The sequence below is a fragment of the Carcharhinus amblyrhynchos genome, chromosome 22, assembly GCF_965287045.1.
Source record: "Carcharhinus amblyrhynchos chromosome 22, sCarAmb.v2.hapA, whole genome shotgun sequence".
In the NCBI taxonomy this organism is placed as follows: Eukaryota; Metazoa; Chordata; class Chondrichthyes; order Carcharhiniformes; family Carcharhinidae; genus Carcharhinus; species Carcharhinus amblyrhynchos.
This window is the reverse complement of record NC_137345.1, coordinates 11344804-11370213: the sequence shown is the minus strand read 5'-3', so window position 1 is coordinate 11370213 and position 25410 is coordinate 11344804. Positions and strand designations below refer to the sequence as shown.

The window sequence follows — 25410 nt, the reverse complement described above, 5'->3', positions numbered from 1 at the left end:
AATTCTCCTACAGCAGCTTCAGATACATCTCATCTGGTCCTGTGGATTTATTTCCTTTCAAGCCTGTTAAATTGGTTAAAACCAGCTCCCTCTCAATGCTCGTCTGTTCAATTATTATCACAGTCCTCTCCCTGCTTTCTATACGAATGTCATCCTTCTCCATGTAAGAAGTCTCACAACACCAGGTTAAAGTCCAGCAAGTTTATTTGTTTGCTACCAAATAAACCTGTTGGACTTTAACCTCGTGTTGTGAGACTTCTTACTGTGTTTACCCCAGTCCAATGCCGGCATCTCCACATCCTTGTCCATAGCAAACACAGATGCAGAAAACTCATTCACTACCTCACCTACATCTTTCAGCTCCACACACACACACACTGCCAACCAACACAAAGAATGCCTTGCGCTTTCACTGAGAAGATAGCTTAGCTTTATTCAACATTCACAGAATAGCCAAGATTTTGTTGCTTTATGTTAAAAACCCATGTACCATTCCTCAACAATTATCAAGAAACAGTAGCTATTTCTTCACTGCTTCCATTGTGGCACCACCAAATTTGCCCATGCAAATGGGAAATCTTATTTTCTCTCATCTGTTGATTCACAAGTTGAAACACAATTAAACAACATGATACTGTTTTAGATAGTGTTAAGATAGCTCTCCTTTAGAAGACCTTGCAATGAATCACCATTCCAACCACGTATTAGTGATTCACACTTGAATGTCTATCAGGAAATTACAGCTTATTAATTGTGCTCTGAAATTCAGAGGTGATCATTCTGTAGATTGACTTTGCTGTAGAACACAAAGCTTATCAAAATTGTGGTCTTGATATCTTTTGCATCCCCCTAAGGGGGCAAATAGAGTCTGTGTAATGCCTGATAAAGATATGTTGTGTCAGGTGAGAAAAGCTGTGTGAACCTCGCCAGCTTCACAGTCGCCTTTTCTTGCCTGATATTACAGCACTCTGCAATTTCAAAGAGCTGACAGAGATCACACTGGAGATCACACTCACCTGACGAAGGGTCAGAGGCCCGAAAGCCAGTGGCTCTTGCTATCAAATAAACTGTTGGACTTTAACCTGGTGCTGTGAGCCTTCTTATGGAGATCACACAGCCAGCTGGAGGGGCTTAAAGTTCATTTATTAGTCACAAGTAAGGCTTACATTAACACTGAAATGAAGTTACTGTGAAATTCCCCTAGCTTGGCCTAAATACTCTAGTAAAGCCAGGATTTTGAGATCTTTAAAAAGGGTGCCCCAATCTCAAAGTTAAATTTGAGATCTTGTTTAATCCTCTTAATTCTGTGATCAGTTATATTATTGTGCATTGCCTGTATGGGCCATCATAATCAGCGGTCTCAGCCACTCCCAGTTTTGGGCTGGTGATAAACTTGTTTTCAAGCTGCTAACTTAATCTCTTAAAGTAATCAGGCCCTTTGTCCTCTGCTAACTTAATCTATTGTGAGATAATCAAGACCTTTGCTGACTTAATCATGCACAAAAAAACATATATCCCAAATGTTCTTTTTGCTTATTTTCAACTTAACCCATTCCTTGCCATGTCCCAACACATAGGTGCTCATTTTCCTTTTTGAAGTGAAGGGAATTGATGGTATTTAAGGGAAAAGATGGAAGTTATAATCGTACTGGAGCTTCTATTGGTAAACTTTGCTCCACTTCCTTTCCAAGTGTTTGTGTATAAGTTGTTATAACATTGGATGGCCAAATTTCTGTTTTATAATAGACAATCACTTGAAAAATGTAGTCAGTCTTGAATACAGTTGACACTACACAAATTAAGGAGTACCGTGCTGAATTATGAAGTGTTAATTTGTCAGTTTAGCAAATCATTATCAACCTTGTGTAATCCTAACAGACTGTAAAATGGCTGCCCGTTTCAGCAGAAGCCTGCTAATTAACACTGTGTAACAATATCTCTGCATCTCCCTGAATATACATTAGTTTATATAATACGATCTATTTAGTCTGAATTGAAACCAGCAGTACACTAGAAATATTTTTTATTTGCTTACACAGAACATCAGCTGTTGCCTTCTCTGGATAATATTTGATTTGCTTTTGCATAGAATACTGCAGTATTTCAGACATACTTCTGTTATTGTAGAGTGTAATTCAGTATTTTGACATAATTAAAGATGTTCTTTATTAAAAATATACCATCTGTGTGAACATCCTGTTAACATTTTCATTTATAGGTTCTAGTTCATATTTTGTAATGGAACCCAGATATTTTAAAATATATTGGACTGTTATTGTACCCCTCCTTAAACATCCTCTCCCCTCCTTCATGGTGGAGGCAATATAGCACCACCACTGGAAACCATCCCTTCAGTCCCCTAGCTCTCTGCTGTGGTGTTCCCTCCCTAAATCCCACTACATCTCCCCCTTCCTCGTCTCCTTTTTTTTTAAGGCATCAACCTTCTCTCAGTTGTGGCACACTCTCTTCTGATTGAGAAGATAGTGTATTCGGGCTCGGTCAAATGACTTCAACACTTGGGCTAAACTGACACTTTAGTGCAGTACATAGGGTGTACCGCATTATTCAGAGTTCTGTCTTTTGGATAAGATGCTAATCCATGACCCTGCCAAATCCCTCAATAGGATTTAAAAGATCATGTAGTTGAAGTATTTTTGGAACCACCTAAGAAGCCTCCAATATAGAACTTAAACAAATATGCTTACAGATTGAATGATGTGTCAAGAGTATGGTATTTTTCCTTCAGGTCGATCTTGTTGTAAGTGGGTTGTTTTCCATTAAAGGCAGACCCTTGTGATGTTCTCTTGGTATAACAAGGAGAGACTAGCAGGAATTTTTATTATGAATAGGGACTTTTTTTGTGGGTTTGATATCATATGAACAGTGGGTGATTGATAAAATCACGGTTGGAAGCCACGTATCGGGGTATTATATACTTAGGTCTAAATATTAAGCAGAACAAGTCAGGAGTGACATTGAACCAACAATTCTACCCAGAAAATATTAGTTGCATTCCAATAAATCGGATCAGATCTCCTCAAAAAGAGGAGCCAGCATCCAAGGATGAAACTAATCAATTGAGAAGTTTTAATAGGGCAGTTGAACTGGTTAAGTACTCAGATTATAGCATTTTGGAGCATGCCATGGTAGAGGAAGTTTTGAGAGCAAACAAAACATTAAAGAAATTTAACTTGGGAGAAATGCATGGTCAAGTTCCCAGCTCTGGGTGAACCTGATGATATGAGATTAATAATGTCTTCTAGATAAATTTTCACACACTGCAGTGTCATCATATTGTTTGGTAAGAAACAATGATAAATGTTGCCCTTTGGCTTGGGCAGCCAGGAGAAGTAAGAGTAGTGAAAAGCATTTTAGCTGCAGAAACCCTTGAGTTGGTTGTACAAGGGCAAGATGAGAAAAGTCTGAACCTAGAGTACTAAGTTGATAACCAGCCCCTTCGGGACAATATCCATTCAACAGACTGAATAAAGGCTAAGAATAGACCTAGCTAGCATAAGAGAATTGAGAGAGAAAAGGGAGATTTCTAATATACGATGGAAAAGAAATGCCTGCTCCAAGAAATTGTTGAATATATTTGAAGAGGATTGTCTTGTATTATAACAAAAGAAAGGAAAATTAATCTTTGCTTCATAATTGTGTATATAAATTTGGTAAAAAGAATTGTGTTATCTATAATGTTAAAGCACATAATTTTGTTTCCGTTTGTTTGAATTGTAAAATGCATTCTTGAATTTTTTTCTAAAGCTTTAAAAGAAAGAGAGGGGAATCTGTCAATGCATCAGTAAGTGCATGCTTTGGGAATTTGCATTTTTGTCTTGTTACCTTGTAAAAGACAGGTGATGGTAATTGGTTCAGCCTCCAAAAAAGTGTAAATGAACTCAGCTAGAACAATTGAGGTAGGGATTTTATATGGAGTTTGCAAGTCTGTTAAGTTGAATGCACAATAGACTTGCTGAAGGTTAAACACAGGCTGCTTATTGTTCCTGGTAAGTTGCCCCATAGCGTCAAGGGAAATAGCAGGGTAAATATGTGAGGTTATGGGAATAGGGCCCAGGTTGGACTGTGGCCAGTGCAGACCGAATGGTCCGAATAGCCTCCTTCTGGCCGTATGGATTCAATGATTCACCTTTTGGTAATAACTTCTACTTCTCTTCAAACATTTCCCCAGTAAACATAGTACTACCAGTATAGCATTACCTGTTAGAAAAGATATCTCGTTGTTACGTTGGTAATTATTAAACAACTCTCCTATTTCAAAAGTCAGCATACTTTTAATGCATCAAAACATGTTTTAGCTATTCATTTTGCAGATCTGTGAGTAGAAAAATAACAAAAAAAATGCTGGACCTGGTGTAGCATTACCAAGACCAGAAGATATTTTTATATAAATGATTTCAGCAGCTAAGAATGTATCATTGACCTCAGAAGATATTATGAACAGAAGCTAATTGCATCACTGCAGGTCGCCATGTTTGACAAAAAGATTATCAATCATCAACATTAAATCCATCTGCCTCTTTCCATAAATGCTATCTGATCTGCTGATTTTTTTTTTCCCCAGTATTTTTAACTTTGATAGAGAAGTTCCCCATGTCTGTTCACTGCTTGCTGAAAAACATTGCTTCACCCTTACTTGAAAGTTAATGTTGGGCATAACAACAGCACATGAGTTTCAATAGTTGCCTATCATAGAATCATAGAATCCCTGCGGTGCAGAATGAGTAAGAAGTCTGACAACACCAGGTTTACATCATGCAGAAGGAGGGCAGTCGGTCCATCGAGTCTGCACCAACAACAATCCCACCCAGGCCCTATCCCCACTATCCCCTTAAACCCACATATTTATCCTGCTTGTCACCCTGACACTAAGGAGCAATTTATGTTACAGCAGTTGGAGCTACAAGTGTCATTGCATTGACATTTGTTGAGCTAGTGGGTATTTGCACTGCTGGAATTGCAATATCAATAGTGAATAATGATTCTCCTAGAGCCACACAGAAAAATCTTTGCCACCAGCAAGTCCAACCCCGACATGTAACCCCTTTTTCTTCAGAACTCCAAGTATAGAGAACTGGATAATATCATTAATGTTTTATGAAGCAACTGCTGGGTTCTGAAAATGTTAGATTAGACGGCTTAAATGGTTATATCAACACTCCTTTTTCCTGTGCTTGAAGCAAAGCTGTGCCTTTGCTTTGACAATCACCAACCTTATAAATACTATACTAACAGTATTTGTTACCACATCTGGCTTTGCCACTTCAATTATACGTGTGCAGCAATCAGCAGCCATCACATTCATCAATAATCTGGCTAAAATTTACAATTATCCACACTTTTTCTTCCTCATCTCTTCAATGTACCACAGAAGGTCTGCAATCATTGGTATTAGTTGTTGGCACTGAGTGAGCAGGTCACATACCGCAATGAGCATGCATCACAAGACTAAATTCCATAAATCCCAATTGTTCCAGTTTATTTGAAGAACTTCTTTGTAATTGTATCGTGACTTCCTCAATTCCATTTTTTGGAATCGTGACATCTTAGGATTTTAAATTGGCTGTGATTGCAATTCTTAAAGAGCTGGCACAGCAGTACTTTGTCCATTTAGCTCCGGAATCTGGGTTCAAGTCCAGTGCAGATTGATGGAATGAAAATGTCTTCACTACTGCTTCAGTAGAGGTAAGTAATTGCCCCATTTGTTGCAGGCAGAACAAATTGGCTGTGTCACCTAGACCATAAAGATTGCTAGTTTTGGAAATAGAAATGTCACCACAGAATTGCTGGGATAGGGGATGGTTAGAGGTGTGGTTCTCTTTCACGTCTGCTTTTAGCCATTATATTGGGGCAGAATAGGGAGGTTTGATCTATGGCTGACTGGGTTTGAAGGACAAAATTGGTAATATGTTCTATTCCCCACCTTGGACACACTGAATTTTATTCATGGCTTAAGTGCACACTTCATTTTTGCTGAGAGAAGAACAAAGTTTGTCTCCCCAACTCTGTTTTGTAGCTCTAAACTCTACAACTTGCCCATTTTATCCATTTTAACTGGAAATAACCTTTCCAGTTGGGAGACAAACTGAAGGATCCTATGCATTAATATTCTACAGGACAGCCTATCAATGAAGCATGTGCTGAAAATTGTTTGTCCACAAGTTGAATATCTGTAATCTAAATATCATTTCTTTGTATGAATGGTCCACTGGAAATGTTCCTTTTCATCTTCTCACGGTTGATTTAATAACATAAGAACTGTCTGGATAAGATGAAAGCTACTCTGAGTGTGGTACAATTCCATGATGCTGTACTGACAGGCTGCTGCTTAGTAACCAGATAAAATAGTTTGAAGTGCATGACCATTAAAGCTAAAATCTTTACTGAAGAATAGATTAAAAAACATCAGTTGTGCATTACTGATGATGGGATGCAGATAACTTCAGTGGAAAGAGTTCTATCCTTGCGCAAGAGATTTACAAGACTGATTTAATTACTTACTTGCATTTCTCCCACGTAACCCATTACATAGTCGATAATTATTGCCCTGTTGTGTTTTTGTTGTTACCTACACTAGTCCAAACCAACTAATATCTTTATTTCCAACAATATCACCGCCGTTCATCTTTTTTACTTCCTATCCTTTTTTTATTCCATTCTTTTATTCTTTGAGACCTGGCTTGCCCATGTTTCTTTTCTGTGCATACACTCACCACTAGCAACTACCAATGAATTCTAGTGATGGATCCATTCAACTTTATAACTTATCACCCATTGTAATACATATTCATGGATTCTATTCTACCATTATCACTTTTGCCCTATTAATCAATGATTTACCATGAGAGATGCCACAAGCAGCCTACTAGTCCTAAAAGATGAAGCGTTTTTCAGTGAAGATACTCATTTCCTTTGAGTATTTGACATGACGTTCAGAAGTTAGAACAGGAGGAGGTCCTGGAGTATGTCGGAATATCCAAAGGTCTTGACAGTTTTTATTAGCAGCCTTGACAAGGAGTAGATTGAAAATCACTCCTCTTAACTCAACTAAAGCAAACATTTTGTGGAGTTGCTCATGCAAGGACCATTGAAAACTGTATGATGTCAACCTGAGATTATTAAAGGTCTAATAATGCATTGATTTTCAATGGGCCATAAAATTATAACCAGCTGTCAGTTCAATAGAGTTTGTAGTCTGAACCCTATGTACAGCTGGATAAGCATCAACTTATCTCTGATAAGGATGTGCTGGAAACATCGCACAATTGCAGGACATTTGTTTAATTTCTTGAATTTGTTTAGTTCATTGGGCGTGCTTGACACGTGTGCTTAAAGTATGATTTTTAGGAAGCATCTGTTCAGCATAAAATATTAAAATTCCAGGTAAACCACACTTGTTATAGATTCGGAGAGTTTTACAACTCAGAAAGAACCTCTTGGCCCATCGTGTCTGTGCCAGCCAACAAACACCTATCCATTCTAATCCCAATTTCCAGCACTTTGTCCATAGCTTTGTGTGCAGTGGTGTTTCAAGTGCTCATCTGAAATGTGAAGGTTCCTGCTTCTTTCAGGCAGTGAGTTTGAGATTCCCACCACCCCCTGGATGAAAAAACTTTCCCTCAAATCCCCGATAAATCTCCTTCTCCTTCCCTTAAATCTACGTTATTGACCCCTCTACTATGGGGAAAAGATTCTTCCTCTATATCCTATCTATATCCCTCATAATTTTGTATACCTTGATAAGGTAATCTTACATTTTGAGGGAAGTAATGTAATTCCATTAATTGCAATCCAATCACATTAGAAATATTTAGTTATATTTCACAGATGTCTCTGATGTCTTAAACCATTCTAAAGCATAGCTTGGTTTATTTTGTTTGCTGCTCCACTCCAATCCCTGTGTGAAAAATTACCCTTGGTGTATGCTCTTGGATGGATAAGTTATTCCTAGGCATCACTCACATTGCAAATGTGAAATTTTCTGAAGGGCCTGTGTAAGAGCAGCATAGTAATAATGTTAGGTTTCTTCTCATAGTGGAACAGCCAATCTTGTAATGTCGTACTATACCATGACACTCCATATTGCTGCTCCAATGTTTTGTATTCAGTGACAGCATTGGTAGATAGCTGACAACAGGTCACTTGCCAGCCATCTGGTCACATGTGTGTATGCCATGGTCACATGACGTGTAATAATTATTGCAAGTACAGTCAGTCATTATTTCACAGTAATCTTTGCTAACTGGGGTGTTCGGAATGGGTGTTAGCAATTTGATTTGATTTATTATTGTCACATGTATTAGCATACAGTGAAAAGTATTGTTTCTTGCATCCTATACAGACAAAACATACTGTTCATAGAGAAGGAAACGAGAGAGAGCAGAATATAGTGTTACAGTCATAGTTAGGGTGTGAAGAAAGATCAAGTTAATGCAAAGGTACTCCCTTTAAAAATCTGACAGCAGCAGGGAAGAAGCTGTTCTTGAGTTGGTTGGTACGTGACCTCAGACTTTTGTATCTTTTTCATGAAGGAAGAAGGTGAGAGAGAGAGAATGTCCGGGGTTCATGGAGTCCTTAATTATGCTGGCTGCTTTGCCGAGGCAGCGGGAAGTGTAGACGGAGTCAATGGATGGGAGGCTGGTTTGCATGATGGATTGGGCTACATTCATGACCTTTTGTAGTTCCTTGCGGTCTTGAGCAGAGCAGGAGCCATACCAACTTGTGATACAACCAGAAAAAATGCTTTCTATGGTGCATCTGTAAAAGTTGGTGAGAGTCTTAGTGGACATGCCAAATTTCCTCAGTCTTCTGAGAAAGTAGAGATGTTGGTGGGCTTTCTTAACCATAGTGTCGGCATGGGGGTCCAGGACAGATTGTTGGTGATCTGGACACTTAAAAACTTGTAAAAGCAATGTAACTTTCTTTAGTTATTTATAGAAATTGTACAGAAAGTTGATTTTTGTTTCAGTAATTTGGATGTATTGTCTATCAACCAGGTTAAAAGTAACTTTATCAGATAGGTTTAATGAAAAAAATCATTCCGAGAATTAACACAATTGATGAGTTCAGGAAATTAATTTTAAATAAGTCTGTGAGCAATACCACACAAGATTCAGTTTTTTATAATTAATTTGCTATAGGTATGAAATTTATAAGATTATGTTTTGGGATTGACTTGTTAATTTACGATAAAATGAAAGATTGAAGGCCATAGAATAGAATTGAATCGAATCCCTACAGTGCAGAAAGAGGCCATTTTGGCCCATCAAGTCTGCAATGACAACAATTCCACCCAGGCCCTATCTCCATAACCTCATGTATTTACCCTGTTAATTTTCCTGACACTAACGGGGCAATTTACCATGACCAATCAACCTAACCCGCACATCTTCAGATTGTGGGAGGAAACCAGAGCGTCCAGAGGAAACCCACACAGACACAGGGAGAACATGCAAACTCCATTTGACCTGTTCTCAATTCTGGCTGACGACAAGGTTGTGTGGCTTGGTTGTTAAAGGGGGCCTCAGTTGTCTTACTAGAAAGAAGGTGTGAGATGATCAAACCTGTAAACAATGGCCAGAGCAGCAGTGCTGACAGTAGATAGACTATTGGGACGGTGATAGGAATGTCTCTGAGTTTGAGTGGTTATACTTTAAGTGATCTATTTAATTACAAGATTAGTTATTATTAACTAATAATAACTGATCTTTAAATCTTTACAAACGATCTATTTAATTACAAGATGGAATGGAATTGGGGGGGGGGGGCTGTAAAACTCTGTGGGATTTTATGTCCTCCCTCATCTCGGAACTGAAAAATCCCACCGGAGGTCAACAGACTTTTCCGTGGTCTACCTCTTGCACGTCCTGTTGTGGGCGTGATGGAAAATTCCAGCCTATGAATCTATAACAGATGAGGGTCACCTGGAATTTTACTACTTAATTCTGCACAGATGCTTTCTGAAAATAGAGGATAGCTAATTATCACTTCTACTTGGATACAGGGTCCAGGTGATTCATGTTGCTATGGAGATGGGCTTTATGAATGGAAGAATCCATAGCAATTCTTTAAATATCATTAGACCTTGCAAGTTAAGTCTGCATTGATCTGAGAGAGAGACCTGAGAGTTAGAGGCAGCCAATCTTTATTGTTCACCATGCCAAATACAGGGGAGCTTGTGCTTGGATGAAAAGGACCAAGTTTACAAGGATTGAAATAAAAGATTTGCCTAGCCTTGGCTTGAGAGTGGAATTTTCAAGAGTAACTCACACTGTGGAATTCATTTCAGAGATTATAAATTGTGCAGCTGGAAAAGGTAAAAATAACCCATTTGTTGAGAGTGGAGCATAGCTTTGGATTGGTTCTTGGAGAATACCACTTAAGAAACATCGAAATGCAGAAAATAGCAGGAGGAGGCCATTTGGCCCTTTGAATCTGCTCCACCATTCATTATTATCATGGCTGATCATGCACCTCAATAGCCTGATCCCACCTCCACTCTGCCCCAATATATTTTGATCCCCTTTGCACCCCCCACACCACCTCTCCCCTCCCCCACCTAAGTCTTAACATGTATTTTGGCCTCAAGTACTTTATGTGGTAGTGAATTGCTCTTTAGCGCTATTATTGTCAGAGGCCAGAATTCTACAAGTTAGTCAAGCTGACATTTTAGATTAGTCATCTATGGTACGGAACTGGTCTAAATATTACGGCAGTCTTTTTTATACAGAGAATGATTCTTTCCTACTTCGATTGTTGTCCAGGTATTGGGTGACACCAATAGACCACAGAGAGAAAATGGGATCAATTAACAGTCCTGTGCTAGATGAAAATAATATTACAGTGCCTAATGTTGGTGTTGAATCACGCATAAGGAAGCATCAGGGATGATTGAGTGGTTTGTGTTCAAATTGACAATGTGGCATTGATGCAGTGCAGTTGAAAATATGACTAATTGTGCCAAATGATGATCAACTGAATTTAACAGAAAAACAAGAAAGTAAATTTGACTAAACGTCTGATAATCAAAAGAAGAGAATAAAAATCACATATTTCTCCAAAAGATCAAAAGGTGCATTGGATAGCTAGGTTACAACATGCATGTAAAGGTATATGTATGTTGCCACAGCAACCCAAACTCCTTGTGGGGCCGCATGGCTCAGTTGGCTGAGCATCCATTTATGAATTAGATTGGTACCAACAACACAGGGTTCGATCTCCATTCTGGCTGGGATTGATTTGAGACTTGCCTCCTTGCCCTACCTGTGGTGGAGGTCGTGGCACTGTGGATTGGACCTGCCCTTGCGCAAAGTACTCAAGATTATTTCACCCTGATGTGCATATTTAGGACTGTAGTTTCAGTAACCAGAGCAGAAACATTTTGAAGTGATGAAACAGATCCAAACTTGTACTACATTTACCTCATTAATAACATTCCCCAAGAAGAAGCCACACTCATATTGAGTGTAGTCTTTACCCTATCACCTACAGTTCATTGCAAATTTTAGTCACCAGTCAATTCAGCACAATATTTCCACACTAGTGTCCGCTAACTAGGACACTGGTGGTGCAACTTTGTTCTACAGTTGTTACGATCCCCATACAGACCAAAAGGTATCTGAATTTCTAATGACCGAGTAAAATGATCATATGGAAAAAAATCAAGTTTTAAAATTTTAACTGTAACAATAATGAAATGCAACGTTGATTAACAGTAGAAATGTATCCACTAAGCTACAGAAGAATTTCCAGATTTAACTTATCCAAAATTCCCCCTCTAAGGTTTACTTTACTTTGTCCCTTAGAAGGGAAATTAGATTCAAGGGAGAGGCATACAAATTGGCCAAGAAAAGGAACAGACCTGAGGGTATGGAGCAGTTTAGAATTCGGCAAAGGAGGACCATGGGACTGATTAGGAATGGGAAAATAGAGCATGAGAGTAAGTTTGCATGGAACATAAACTGACTGCAAAGGTCTGAACAGGTTATATGAGGAGAAAAAGATTGATGAAAGCAAATGCAAGTCCCTGACAATCAGAAACGGGAATTTATAAATGCAAACAAAGAAATGGCCGACCAACTGAATACATACTTTTGGTTTTGTCTTCACAAAGGAGGACACAATGAGATGCCAGAAATGTTGGTGAACACTGTGAGAGGAAGAAGTGAAGGAGATCAGTATTAGTAGAGAAATGGTGTTGGGAAAACTGATGGGATTGAAGGCTGATAAATCTCCATGGTCTAATCATCTACATCTCAGAGTAATTAAGTAAGTGGTCCAAGGAATAGTGGATGTATTGATGGTCAGCTTCCAAGATTTTATAGACTCTGGAACAGTTCCCACAGATTGGAGGCTAGCTAATGTATCATCACTATTTAAAAAGGGAGGTGGAGAGAAAACAGGGAATTGTAGATCAGTAAGCCTGATATTAGTAGTGGGGAAAATTCAAGACTCCATTATCAAAGATTTTATGGCAAAACACTTGGAAAAGAGTGGCATGATTGGACAGAGTCAGCATGGATTTATAAAAGGGAAATTTTGCTTGACAAATCTACTGGAATTCTTCAAGGATGTAACTAGTAGAGTTGATGAGGGGGAGTCAGTGGATGTGGTTTATTTGGACTTTCAGAAGGCTTTTGACAAAGTCAACTTAAATGATTAGTGTGTAAAATTAAAGCGTATGGGATTGGGGGTAGTGTACTGAAATCTGGTAGAAAACTGGTTGGCAGACAGGAAACAAAAGAGTAGAAATAAACGGGTCTTTTTCCAAATGGCAGGCAGTGACTAGTGTTGTACCACAGGGATCATTTCTGGGACCCCAGCTATTCACTATTATTGATTTAGATGAGGGAGTTAAATGTAATATCTCCAAATTTGCAGATAGCACTAGTGATTTGGACTAGTTCAGTTTGTAACAGCTGCAGTATAATTTGGATAAATGTGAGGCCAAAACATTGTATGTTTTCAAGAAGGAGTTAGATATAGCTCTTGGGGTGAAACAAATCAAAGGGTATTGCAGGGTATGGGAAGGGGGTGGGTGGTGGATCAGGCTATTGAATTGTATGACCAGCCATGATCATAATGAAAAGCAGACTTGAAGGGCCGAATGACCTACTTCTCCTATTTTCTATGTTTCCATTAATTTATTTCATAAAAATTTCACCTGCTGCCATGGTAGGATTTAAATGCATGTCTCCAGAACAAGACATTACTAGTGTGATATTACCGCTATGCCGCCATGTTACTTGATGTTCATTTTTATATATCTATAAGCTATTTATTATTATTTGATGTGTAGGATACTAACCTATAGACGTGATTCTGAATTGTATTTTGGTAGATTCTCCCTGAGGACAAATTTCTGATTTTACAGTTTGTATTACCAAGCTCAACAACAGTGATAACCATGGACTTCTGCCGTAGTATTTTGCAGAGAACCATTTTAATGAAACATCAACATTGATAAGTAAAAGTCTAGTTCCCAGGGCCAGTTATGTTGGGAGTTTGATGGTTCCAGAGTTCCCAGAAAACGTCAGTAACTTATTTTGGGTTTTTATCAGCTACCCTTATTCCCTGATCTGAAATATTTTTCCACCAGAATAAAATATTTTTCACACTAACACTGCAGTGCTAAAGTTTGCCTGAACAACTAAACAGCAATGTGTTGTTTTCAGTGTAACAACGTTGCAGGATTTTAGACCACCACATTCAAATATTTCATAAGTCTACTTTTTGTCAAATAACTGTAGGTGATTTTATTAATTTTGTTAATGTGCAATGTTACACATTTCTGTATTGGTGTGGTTGCATATTTTGGCTGAATGGTATTTTTAAGCGTGAACTTTGACATTAGTTTCCCTATAGTTAATTTTACATAATAGAGTATTATCAGGATTAGGATGTATTGGAGGCAGCCATAGAACAGATAATTGCATCCTCTCAGGAAAAAAAACTTCTAAGGGCCAGTGAAGGCTCCGTTGTTCAGCATACCAAGACTATTCTATTTATCCCAGTACCAAAAACAAGTTGCAATATACAGTATGCAGAGTATTAACTCTTATTTCTGTGCAGATAGGCAGCTCCTGCCTGGAATGTTTTCGCGGGAAAATTAATCAGACACTCTATACAACTGTGAAAGGAAATGAGCAAAAAATAAAACTTTGTTGGGCTGAAAACAGAACTTATAGAATTCCATAGATCTATTTTCTTTAACTTCCTAACTGTGTTGAGTTTGAATGTGGGTGAAATGTGCTTCAAAAATTAGACCTTCATATTTCACCTAGCTTTTAAAAATTAATAATTTTTCAAGATGGGTTAAACCCATGAATAGCTAAAGCATGCAGAAAAGAAAGTTACAGGTTGAGGGGAGATCAAATTGACATACATAAGATGATAAAAGGTATGGATAAAATAGATACGGAGTTGAATGCTTCCTCTTACAGGGCATTCTAGGACTAGAGGTCATAGTCTTAGGATAAGGGATAGCAAATTTAAAACAGAGGAGAAACTACTTCTCCCAAAGGGTTGAGAATCTGTGGAATTCGCTACCCCACAGCGCAGTGGATGTTGGGACAGTGAGTAAATTTGAGGAGTTAAACAGATTTTTAATTGGTAATGGGTTGAAAGGTTATGGGGAGAAGGCAGGAAAATGGGGATGAGGAACATATCAGCCATAATCGAATGGTGGAGCAGATTCAATGGGCCAAATGGCCTAATTCTGCTCCTTTATCATATGAACTAGGTTCTATTTCTGGCGCTGAATTAGCTGACCTCAGCATTCTAGTTCAGCAAATGGTTAAAATGATCAGGGTTCCCATTCCTCGTCAGAATTCCATTTTGGAACTACTCTCCAACTTTGATTGTCTGCCTCCATTTCCATAGTTGTGTCTTATTCCTGAGGAATAACCACTTTTAAGTGCTAGAAGGCCACTTCCACCCATGGATTCACCATGGAGTTACCACCTTCAGGGCACAGAAAACGTTATGTTGATGTATTTTGAATAAAACCATGATTTAAAATTTAACATGCAAATTTGTTATGGCTTCTGAATAAAATTGATCAACTGTATTGGTGCCCATGCTTCTGTGTAGAATGTAAAATTAAGTGAAGATGCTACAAAACTTAAAACAGAAGGCTGATTCCCCCTGTTCCCATATAAATCTTTGTGCAGCTTAACATAGGGGTGGCACAGTGGTTAATATTGCTGCCTCACAACACCAGGGACCCGGGTTCAATTCCCAGCCTGGGTCACTACCTGTGCAGCGTCTGCATGTTCTCGCCATGACTGCATGGGTTTCCTCTGGGTGCTCCAGTTTTCTCCGACAGTCCAAAAGACGTGCTGGTTAAATGCATCGGCCATACTAAATTCTCCCTCAGTGTACCCAAACAGGCTCAACAGTGTGGCAACTAGGGGATTTTCACAGTAACTTTTTTGCAGTGTTAATGTAAGCCTACTTGTGACACAAATAAATTTAAACATATGCCACAGCAACTGAAGGGAGTTGCTGCTCTAAATATAGATTAGGTGATGGGCTAAGTGCTCTCTGGTGGAAGGCAATAGCTTGAATGTAGGAATTCTGATGAAACAAATAAAAACATACTGATATTAGATCCTTCCTCGGGTTTAAAGTATTGTAGGCTATAGCATAAAGAACAGGCTGAATGAAGTCATGATGAGCAATTGTTACTTTCACACCGAGATTGGTCGCCATAGGGTCATCTGGACTTGAAACGTCAGCTCTTTCCTCACGGATGCGGCCAGACCTGCTGAGAATTTCCCACATTTTCTCTTTTGGTGACCGTAGTGGTGAGCATAGCTGTAGCTGCAAGTTCTTTGTTGGCGAGGTCAGTAGACCGCCGTATGCTTTCCATGTTTCTGATCTGCAGTGTTGGCACTTGTGAAGAGTTGGGCCCTGGATGCCTAGAGAGTTGTGCAACTCAGCTCATTTCTGTTCAAGTGTGGCATTGAAACTCTGGCTGCTGTTGCAGAAGGTTCAGTGTCGATGCAAAGCTCAGCATTGCAGTTGGAGATGGCAGGGATTAAGAATGTGTAAGATGTTGGAGATTGAGGAGGAAAGAGATGGAGAATATTTGGAAAAGTACTTGTTCGGGGGGACTTGGAGAAGCACATCGTCACCAGGTGCCTTGTTGTTTTGTCCCCGTCTGTCTTTGATCTGCTGACACTCAACTATGTAATCAGCACTCCTGTCAAACACAGCAGTGAAAGGGGAGAACATTAGCTTGAGAAACCGCGGTGAGAAGGGAAGAGATTATTATTCTGACCACTCACTTCAGAGATGGTTGGTCGCCGAAGGTGCTGTCAAGTTTAAGGGTATCACTTCCTAACTTGTCCCGGATCTGTTCCGGTCCGGGTCCCGTTCTGTGCTTCGGACTTTCCTTGGGAGCGATTTGCATTTGTTAACCCCTCCTCCTCCTGCTGGCGGTGGCAGGGGCTGTCAAACGGGGCTATTTAAAGATGTTTCGGCGCTGAGGCTTGCGACGATTGAATGAGCTTGGCAGTGGACCGAGCGCATTCGTTTTAGCTGTGGAAAAGAAGCTCGAGCTCTCCCTCTGGGCTGCGGCAGACATCCCCATGTATCTCTGCGGCCCCGTCTTGAATCTGTATTTGCTCTTGGCAAGCCGGGTAGACGAGGCGAGTCAGTTGAAAATCTAGCCTTGCAAATCTCCCCCTCCCCCATCTCTCTTCCTCTGCTTTCAATTGCCTGGTAAGTAGCAATCGCACGACGCAGTTATGTTTTTTTAGGAAGTTACAATCTTCTGTTGTGGCCGAAATTAATTTAATAATTTCAGGGTTTTTGTTTCAGTGCCTGGTAATGCTGAGCTGGCATGTTATTTCCGAGTAATTTTACCGTGCCCCGCAAAGGAACCAGGATACCCTTTTAGTCAAACTGCTACTTCCTCTCCGTGTGTTGCAATGTATTAACTGTGAAGGTAAGTAGTAATGCAACTAAATTCCCCCGTATTTCCTGCTGCCAGCATTTTTGACCAGGTTATGCAATGATGTTAGCGGCGATTGCAGCATTTGTTTTAAAGGTTGCATTTGCTGTAGTTGTCCGCTTGTCTGAGGAAGGATCTACAGTCGCGCCTTCCATTCTTAGTCTCAGCTCCGAAAGCCAGCCCATTTTGCAAAGATACTGCTTCTAAACGGGCATCTAAGGGCAGAGCCTGTCATTTCTTCTGCATTCAGCTGGCGTAACCTATGCAAAATGCTGCATCGATCTAGTCTTTTGTGAAAATAACGGACTGCTGACACTCGTAAGAATTTTCACCTAATACCCGTGTTGACTAAAGTTTCAGTAACTGATGGCTAAATAGGGACCTACTGATATTTGTGGAGGATTCCCAAATTAGCACTCATGTGACTCAAAAAATTGGTACAAAATTGAGCACATTTCAAATGTGCAATTTTTTTGGTTAGTTTTCTGAATTTCTGTCATAAAACATATTTGAAAATGTGGTTTCTTTGTATCAAATTCATATATAAACTCTCAGTGTTACTCATACAGTGTTATTATGTGGTAGACAAGTCATTATAAAGAATTTGAGGTTCAAGTGTGTGTATTCATTTTTTTCAAGGTATTCGTTAGCAAGCATATTCAAACCAAACTATTTTTTACACTACTCAGTGTGTGTAGTGGTGGTTGGGGGGGAGGGTAGTAGCAACTGAATCTTCTAGAAATACTCAACAGCCAAGCAGCACTCATGGGGACAGAGGTAGTTAATACTGCAGAACAATGGCCTTTTGTCAGAATTAAAATTTGGAGGGGTAGTAGTTTTTCACAAATACAAAAGGGGCAAAAAAAGGTTGGGAGGAGAGGAAGAACCAACAAGAGGCACGTCTGTGATCAAATGGATTAAATGATGAGGATAATCCTACAATGCAAAAAAAGGGTAGATAGTGGGACAAGTAAAGAAACAAAAAGTGAGTTCAGAGATTCCCAACACCACTTCTCTCACAAAACGGGACCCTGATTATGACCTGAAACGGTTGAACTCAGAATCTCAGTCTGGAAGAATATATAGTCCCTAAGGCGTGGGATGTGCATAAGGGACCATCCATTTCACAGTGCTCTACTTCTAAAATGTTACAGATGTTTAGGAATGTATTATTGTAAATGTTGAGTGAGTAGTAGTCCCCTCCATCCTAGAATAATCTGGTGAAAGTAATTAAAATGCTTTCTTTTTACATAAATTAATCTTAATTTTTGTCTTGAATTGTGCACATTATTAACTTGATGTGCAGAATTGTTTTCATTCAGTCACAGTAGGTCATTTACCCTGATGTGTTATGCATCAGATGGCACAGCACTCTTTAATACTCAATAGTAACTCAGGGGTTCGATTAATCTCCTCTATGCTGCAAAGAGGAAGACCAACCTCTGTAATTCTCAGATATGTACTGGAGAAAATGAGGAAGGGGGTGGGAGAAAGAGGAGGACTTAAGGTTCTAATTTCTGAAGTTGCATCGAATTAACTTTTTGTGCTGTTGGTGAGAACACGTGGATGGAAATTAAGACAGCCAGCTCCAGCTTGACGGGAGATTAAGTTTGCAATCATGCCTGCTTATGGCTTTTGGTGAACAATACAAACCTTACATTGTTATGAATGCATAATTGGAGTGAGCTGACCTTTTTCCTCCTTCATTTTTCTCTTTCAATTTGGGATTTGTTGAGAGATATACAGAAAAATGTATCACCCGCATTTACAGGTATATCTGCAGTAAAACAGAGTAAAAATTAACATTGCACGAACATTTTTGAGTCCCTTTGTTATGTGATTTTGACTTGGTGTTTAGAAATATGGTTGCTAATTTGAAATTTAAATAATACTCTGATAATGGAAATGCTCATGACTCTTTCTGTGTGCTATTTTAAATGCATTTGACCATCAGTAATGTCTGGTTCATCTGCGTTTGTTTCTAAAGGTGAAGTTTGTGCATTAATTACCGCAGAAGTAACTGAGTTTAAGCTTTTGGTTGGGTTAGCAAATGTTCCTACATTCCTACAATCTTTTTTCCCTGTATCACCTTTTCAAAAATGATTCCTAAATGTTGCACACTGCTTTGTGGATCTTCTCGTTGCAACACTTGCCTACAGCCGTGAGTCCAAGTGACACAACATGGTGTTAACCACAGGTGCACAGTCCAACATAAAAATAAAAGTTACTATAAATTTACAAGTCTTATGAAGTACAATGATGTGGCTTTGATAAATCTTTGCAGAATATTGGCCTGCAGTACATCCCCAGGCAATCCATATATTAAAACTCAGAAGCTAAGAGAGCTAAAGAAAATGTTGGAAATTAAATAACCTGTTGAAGGTGCACAGTTCATCAGTTTCTACAAGTAGGTAGGTTAAATGATTGGATGTGCAACCTTGCATTAGTATTATTTTTGAAAATTGGTGTTCAAGGGTCATTATTGGATAATTATTTAACAGGACAACAATCAATGTTGTAATAATTATCAATGGTGCTTCACATTATGCGGCTGCAGCCAGCTGAATCTTGCAGACTATGTAGTTCTGGGACATCTGTAAATGGTTTCAATCCATGGGTTTTATTAGGATAAAAATGTTCATGATCAGGAAGGGCTCAAGCAGTTTCTTTTTCATCTTTTCTACGTATCTGCCCGTTGATCATATTCCTTCTCTGACTGGAAACCCAATATAGTTCTATTATGATTAGTTAAATTAATACATGTTTTTGAGATAGTACCCCAGCATCTCCACAGACCTTGGGCAGCACAGTAGTTAGAACTGCTGCCTCATAGCACTGGGGACCCCAGGTTCAATTCTGGTCTCAGGGACTGTGTGGAGTTTGCATGTTCTCCCCATGTCTGCCTGGGTTTCCTCCCAGGTGTTCCGGTTTCCTCTTGCATTCCAGAGGTGGATTGGCCATGCCAAATTGCTCCTTAGTGTCGGGAATTAAAGGGATACAAGAATAGGGCCGGGGTGGGATTGTTGACAGTGCAGACTCTTTGGACTCTTTTGCATGTTGGGATTCTATGATTAACATTGCTGAATTTGCTTTCTTATCCTAGTGGAAGACTTGCAGATGCTGGTCTTTTGGAGCCCCGTAAGATCATTGTAATAAGGAGCCAGATTTAGCAACATAAAATTCCAGGAGCCAAATTACAGTTCCAACATAAAACCACATTATTATTTCTTTAATTCATTTATACCATATTTGTCAATGGCAACCCTCCCCATTAACTCTGTTACTTTTATTGAGCTGGAAAAATTGTACCTGATGACTTTTTCCCCTTGCCTCATAACTAAAATGGTGCATAATTCTAGACGAGCTCAAAATGAAAGTGTGTGAAAACAGTGGAATTTAACATTCAGTATTTTAAATATTTTGCTATTCTATTGGTTGAAAACATAAGAATACAAACAAATCAGAGCAGGAAAAGACCATATGGCCCCTTGAATCTGTTCCACCATTCAATAAGATCATGGTCTCAAATCTACTTTCTTGTCAGCTTTCCATCGTCTGCCTTGACTACCCAGTAGATTATAAATTTGCCTCTCTCGTCCCCTGAATATCCTCAATGACTCAGCCCTACAAGCTCACTGAGGATGGCAAGCTTTGGGCTGCTGTGCAGGATACACAATGGAGAGGTTGCACAACTTGTTGATTTCTACCAGCTAACAACCCTTGTGGGTTGTTTTACTTATGATAGTAAGATGTTAGTCATTCACTAAAGTGGGCAGCCTTCAGTCTCATAAGATGATTGTTTTTGCCATCGTGGCCTACTCTATTGAGCATTGCCTGATGTGGCACAGAGCTTCATTCTGACATGGTAGTCACTGCTGCAGAGGAGGACATTGAACTGAGAAGATGCATCATTCACTGGCCCCTGTTTTCTCTGAACCGTATTCTTGGCTAGCTGAGAATCAGAGTATTATGCTTGAGCTCGTACTCTTTGCCTTCTACATTTAAATAATCAGTGTATGTTCGTGGACAAATTGGTCCCTTTTGATGTGTTGACAGTCATTGTAAATGGAGAGAATTCTGCTCACAGTGGTTTCAGTGGGCTGTTTTAAATGTTAAACAGACTCTGATTATTGATTATTGAACTATATTGAGGGCTTTTCACAGGTTCCATCACTGAAGAAGTTTGTAAGCTTAAGCTTTGACTGACTGTAGTATTGTACCGGTCCAAAACATTTGATGTGTCGAGTGAAAAGTGATCTTAATAAGATACAGCAACGGAAACATCTCAATTCATTCCAAATACTTTTTTTCTGTTTGAAAATGAACGTGGTTGTAAATACATTTAAAAATACTTAATCTGTTATCTTCCCATCTACATAACCTTATTTCCTGTTACAACACACTTGTATTTTTCACAGTTATAAATTCCTTGCCCACATTTACAATGAAACTACATAGAGTTGCCACTTTATAATTACAATCTCTTTGAAGTGGCTGATGTATAGTGTCTCATTTTTCTACTGGAGAGGGACTATTATGCTCCAATCAAGTCTTCAAATTGATTTAACAATGCTATTTAGCTATAAATATTATCATAATGAAGCTTTACATAAAAATAAGGCCCAAATGTGTGACTTTAAAATGTGGACTGAATTATTTCTGCATCTCATGAGCAAATGATCTCCCATTTTATAATTGTGCTTCACCTGAAGATGATACTTGGTTTTGATTCCCTGTATCCAATATCATGTGATATCAGCTAAATAATATATAAAACCAACTGGTAGATAAAAATACAGACACGCTATTTAAATCTTAAAATGGGGATTTAATTATGTTGTTGTGCTGTACCCCACTTACCCATTGTCCTCTCGTCCCACATCACATGGACTTGGTTTTGACTTTCCAAGCAGCATGTTGTGAATTGAATCATAATTCATATGAAGTAGCATAATGGTAGATAGGAGCAAATAGAAAAATGGCAGGATTCAAATGAACGGATAACAGTTGAAGTTATGTAGCTTGCTGATCTTTTTAGGTTACTAGGAGATAGTACCAAATATCAATTAACGTTTTGCACTTTGTATAAATGTTTTAAAGTAAATCTTGAAATCACTTCAACCATGTAAAGGATCGGGGTATCAACAGCAAACAGATTTAAATTAGTTGTGGCCTACGTGTTCTATTCCTGATTTACACAATGTGAGATTCTACTGGGGGATTCAACTCAATGTTGACATGTTTTCATACAAAAGTGAAGAGATATATTTTTTTTATCCTTTGTACCAAGTTGTGTTTAGGGACATTTGTCTTGAATCATTGTGGAACTCTTATCAATCTTTTTTGTTATATTCCATTCAGTTAAAGGTTATTTATGGCAGAGGTTCAAATGTTTTATTACATTTGGTTCTTCAAAAGTTTGGCATGAGTGGTTTTGGTGAAAGACTGCTATCTATTGGGATAAAATGTTTCCCCTTTGAGCACCTGGCTACCGGTTTCAGATAATGTAAGTGTGATGATAACCTTAGCATACACAGTCTTTTGCAACAGCTATCATTTTAAATTCACCTTAGTAATATTTCTGTTCTTCTGTGAATGCAGTGATCAGTTCAAGTGACAGACAAAATACAAAACAGCGAGTCATTTTTGTTACCTTTTGTAAAACTTAGTGCCTTCTTCCTTGAAAATACATCTGAATTTGCACAACCCTGAACACACACTTGTATCACATGATGTTTATAAGTTTGAATTTATTGTTGTTCTTTCTTTAGTTCTTAAAATGGAAGTTATTTGGTGTGGTGCTATTGTGTTTTGGCTTGTGCTGATCTTTATTTTTCCAGCCTACAAATGCTGGTCTATATTTTTAATCTCATGACAATATTGTACAAACTCTGGGCTGTAACTGATCTATGGAAAAAAGTAGAAGCAGTCCAGATCCTGGGGATACTCTTCAGTGCAGGGTGATTAGTTTTAGGCCATTAAAATAAATAACAGTGGACATATTGCCCAGCAAGCTGATGACTGATAGGTTTTGTTACATTTTTGCTCATGGTGAGTAGATTTTTTTAAAAATGCAGCTGTCTACTTTCTTCACACTCGGCTGTTTTAAAATGTTTTGAATCGCAAACCAATCTTGACATTTTGGCATAATAGCCACAATGGTCTTCAGAACATTTGCCTTCGTTTACTGACTAAAAGGGCAGTGTGCCTGAAGAAGTGGCTCAGAAATATTGGAGTGTGCGGCACAGTCGTTAGCATTGCTGTCTCACAGCACCAGGGACCCGAACTCAATTCCCGGAGTGGGTCATTGTTTGCGCAGATTTTGCGTGTTCTCTCCGTGTCTGTGGGTTTCTTCCAGGTGCTCTGGTTTCACCTCAGTCCGAAAGACGTGCTGGTTAGGTGTATTGCCATGCCAAATTCTCCCTCAGTGTATCCAAACAGGAACCAAGTGTGGCAGCTAGGGGATTTCACAGTAACTTCATTGCAGTGTTAATGTAACTCTATTTGTGACACTAACAAAATTGATCAAGGCAGATCAACAGCAGAAGAAACATGTTCAAGGCTAGTGACATCCCACTAAGGATGGAAAAAGAAGCATTTTTCTTGCTGCCATGAATAGTGTTGTAAGGAGCTAAGAATGAAGCAGAAAGAGATCCAAATCTTGACAATCTGCTAAGCAACAAATGCAGTGAAGCAATGAACAAAGCCAATAGAATATTGAATGTAATGGTAGAACAGAAGCCAGAGCAAGCCATCTAACTGTCAACGAAGCCTCAATTGGACCATGTTTTGAGCTACAATTTTTAATTGCAGATTAACTCGCAAATCCTCAAATACAAAAGTTCCTGCTTGTCAACCTTGATGCAAAGAGATTCATCACTGGGCTGCTCATCTGCATCTCAAAATGGTTCATTCCTGATGTGCAGGTGAAGATCTAGAAGTAGGTGCAGCCTGATAAGTAGAGGAGATGGGGGAAAATTATTATAATTAAGGGCCTTGAAATTATGCTGGGATACTTTGGTTATGTTTTGTCTCCTATATAGCAAACAAAAAAAGCAACTACCTGCTTTATCATTTTAAAATATTTTGAATCACTGACAAATCTAGTCATGGGACATAATAGTCGTCATGATTTTTAAGCTGCAAGAGGTTGACCTCTGATGTCTGATTTAAGAGAAAAGGATAGACTTTTGAATTTAGAGAACAGGTGTGATATTTGGGAGGCGAACTTAGAGCAGTAGAAAAGCAAAATGTGAAATCTCACTTTAAATTAAATGGGAACTGAGAACATAAGTTCAAACTAAAAAGTAACTTTAGGACTGATATTGGCAAGTAGTTCTTCATCTGGAGAGTGGTCAACATTTGGAATGGACTTCTTGATAGAATGCAGTGCATTTTGGAAACATTTTAGACATTGCAATTTTTAAAATTCATTCATGGGATGTGGGTGTTGCTGACTGGGCCAGCATTTATTGTCCATCCCTTACTTACTCTCACCAAAGTCAATTCACAGGGTGTTTAAAAATCAGCCACATTGCTGTGGATCTAGACTCAAACGCCAGACGAGGTGAGAATGGCAGATTTTCATCCCTGAAGGACGTTAGAGAATCGGATGATTTTTATTTGCGACAATTGGACTTCTAATTTCAAATTTGGTCTCTGGATCACTGTCCAGTGACAAAGACTATGCCACCACCTCCCTGGGGGGACATTGCAAGATGATTCTGGTCCCAATCAGCTTGACTCTTGGTGGGTGGATGGGATAGTCAGGAGGGCGGCAAAAGAGACAAAGAAAAAAGCCTCCTTTGTAAGGTGTGTTGAAAGGTCCTGCAATGGTCTTCCTCATCTTCTTCTGTCTCTCGCTTTCTTCCCCGGCCCCTGCTGCCCTACTCTTTGAACAATGTTCCAACATTCACTGGGGTCGTATGTAATGAGTGGGTATTTGGGGTAAGGGATGCTGTTACACAAGGAACAATACCTTTTGGTTTGCTGCTTTTGTAAAGAGGGAGAATTCGATGAATAATTGGACGATAAAATGTTGGAGAGTTTATATAATTTAGTTAGTGATACCTTTTTAGAATTGTTTTACTGAAATTGCTACTTTTCTTTCTTGAAATGCAGTCAAATATAATAAAATATCTTGTTTCTGATTTTATTGCTGTTAAATGTTTTCACCTTGCTACCATGTGGTATGTATTTGATTCATGGTGGGTCATTCTGTTAGATAATGACTATAACATGCATAAATGTATAGCAAACTTGATATTTATAGCTACTTTTGAGATTGAGGATGTGAAAACCTATGTTTCCTTTAATTCTAGCAATATTTATTACAGCTACTCTGCTATCGTTCTGCAGTTATGCCAACTTTTTTGAGTGTCCCATTTAATTGTATGAAACTTCTGACTGGAGTACAATATTCCACCAGTCACTTA

General features: G+C 38.8%; 1 protein-coding gene across 8 annotated transcripts in view; it reads left to right on the top strand.

Annotated features, from left to right (window-relative positions):
* The window catches only part of LOC145356891 (AMP deaminase 2-like), a 147188-nt gene that overhangs the window by 43047 nt on the left and 78731 nt on the right, over positions 1-25410 (top strand). The window contains exon 1 of one of the 8 annotated variants that reach the window (XM_080209865.1): positions 13779-16157. The exons of 4 other annotated variants lie outside the window; for them this stretch is intronic. In XM_080209865.1, coding sequence (XP_080065991.1) covers positions 15935-16157 — 223 coding nt within the window. In that variant the 5' untranslated portion in view covers positions 13779-15934. 3 more of the 8 variants (XM_080209868.1, XM_080209870.1, XM_080209869.1) reach the window with 3 other exon arrangements.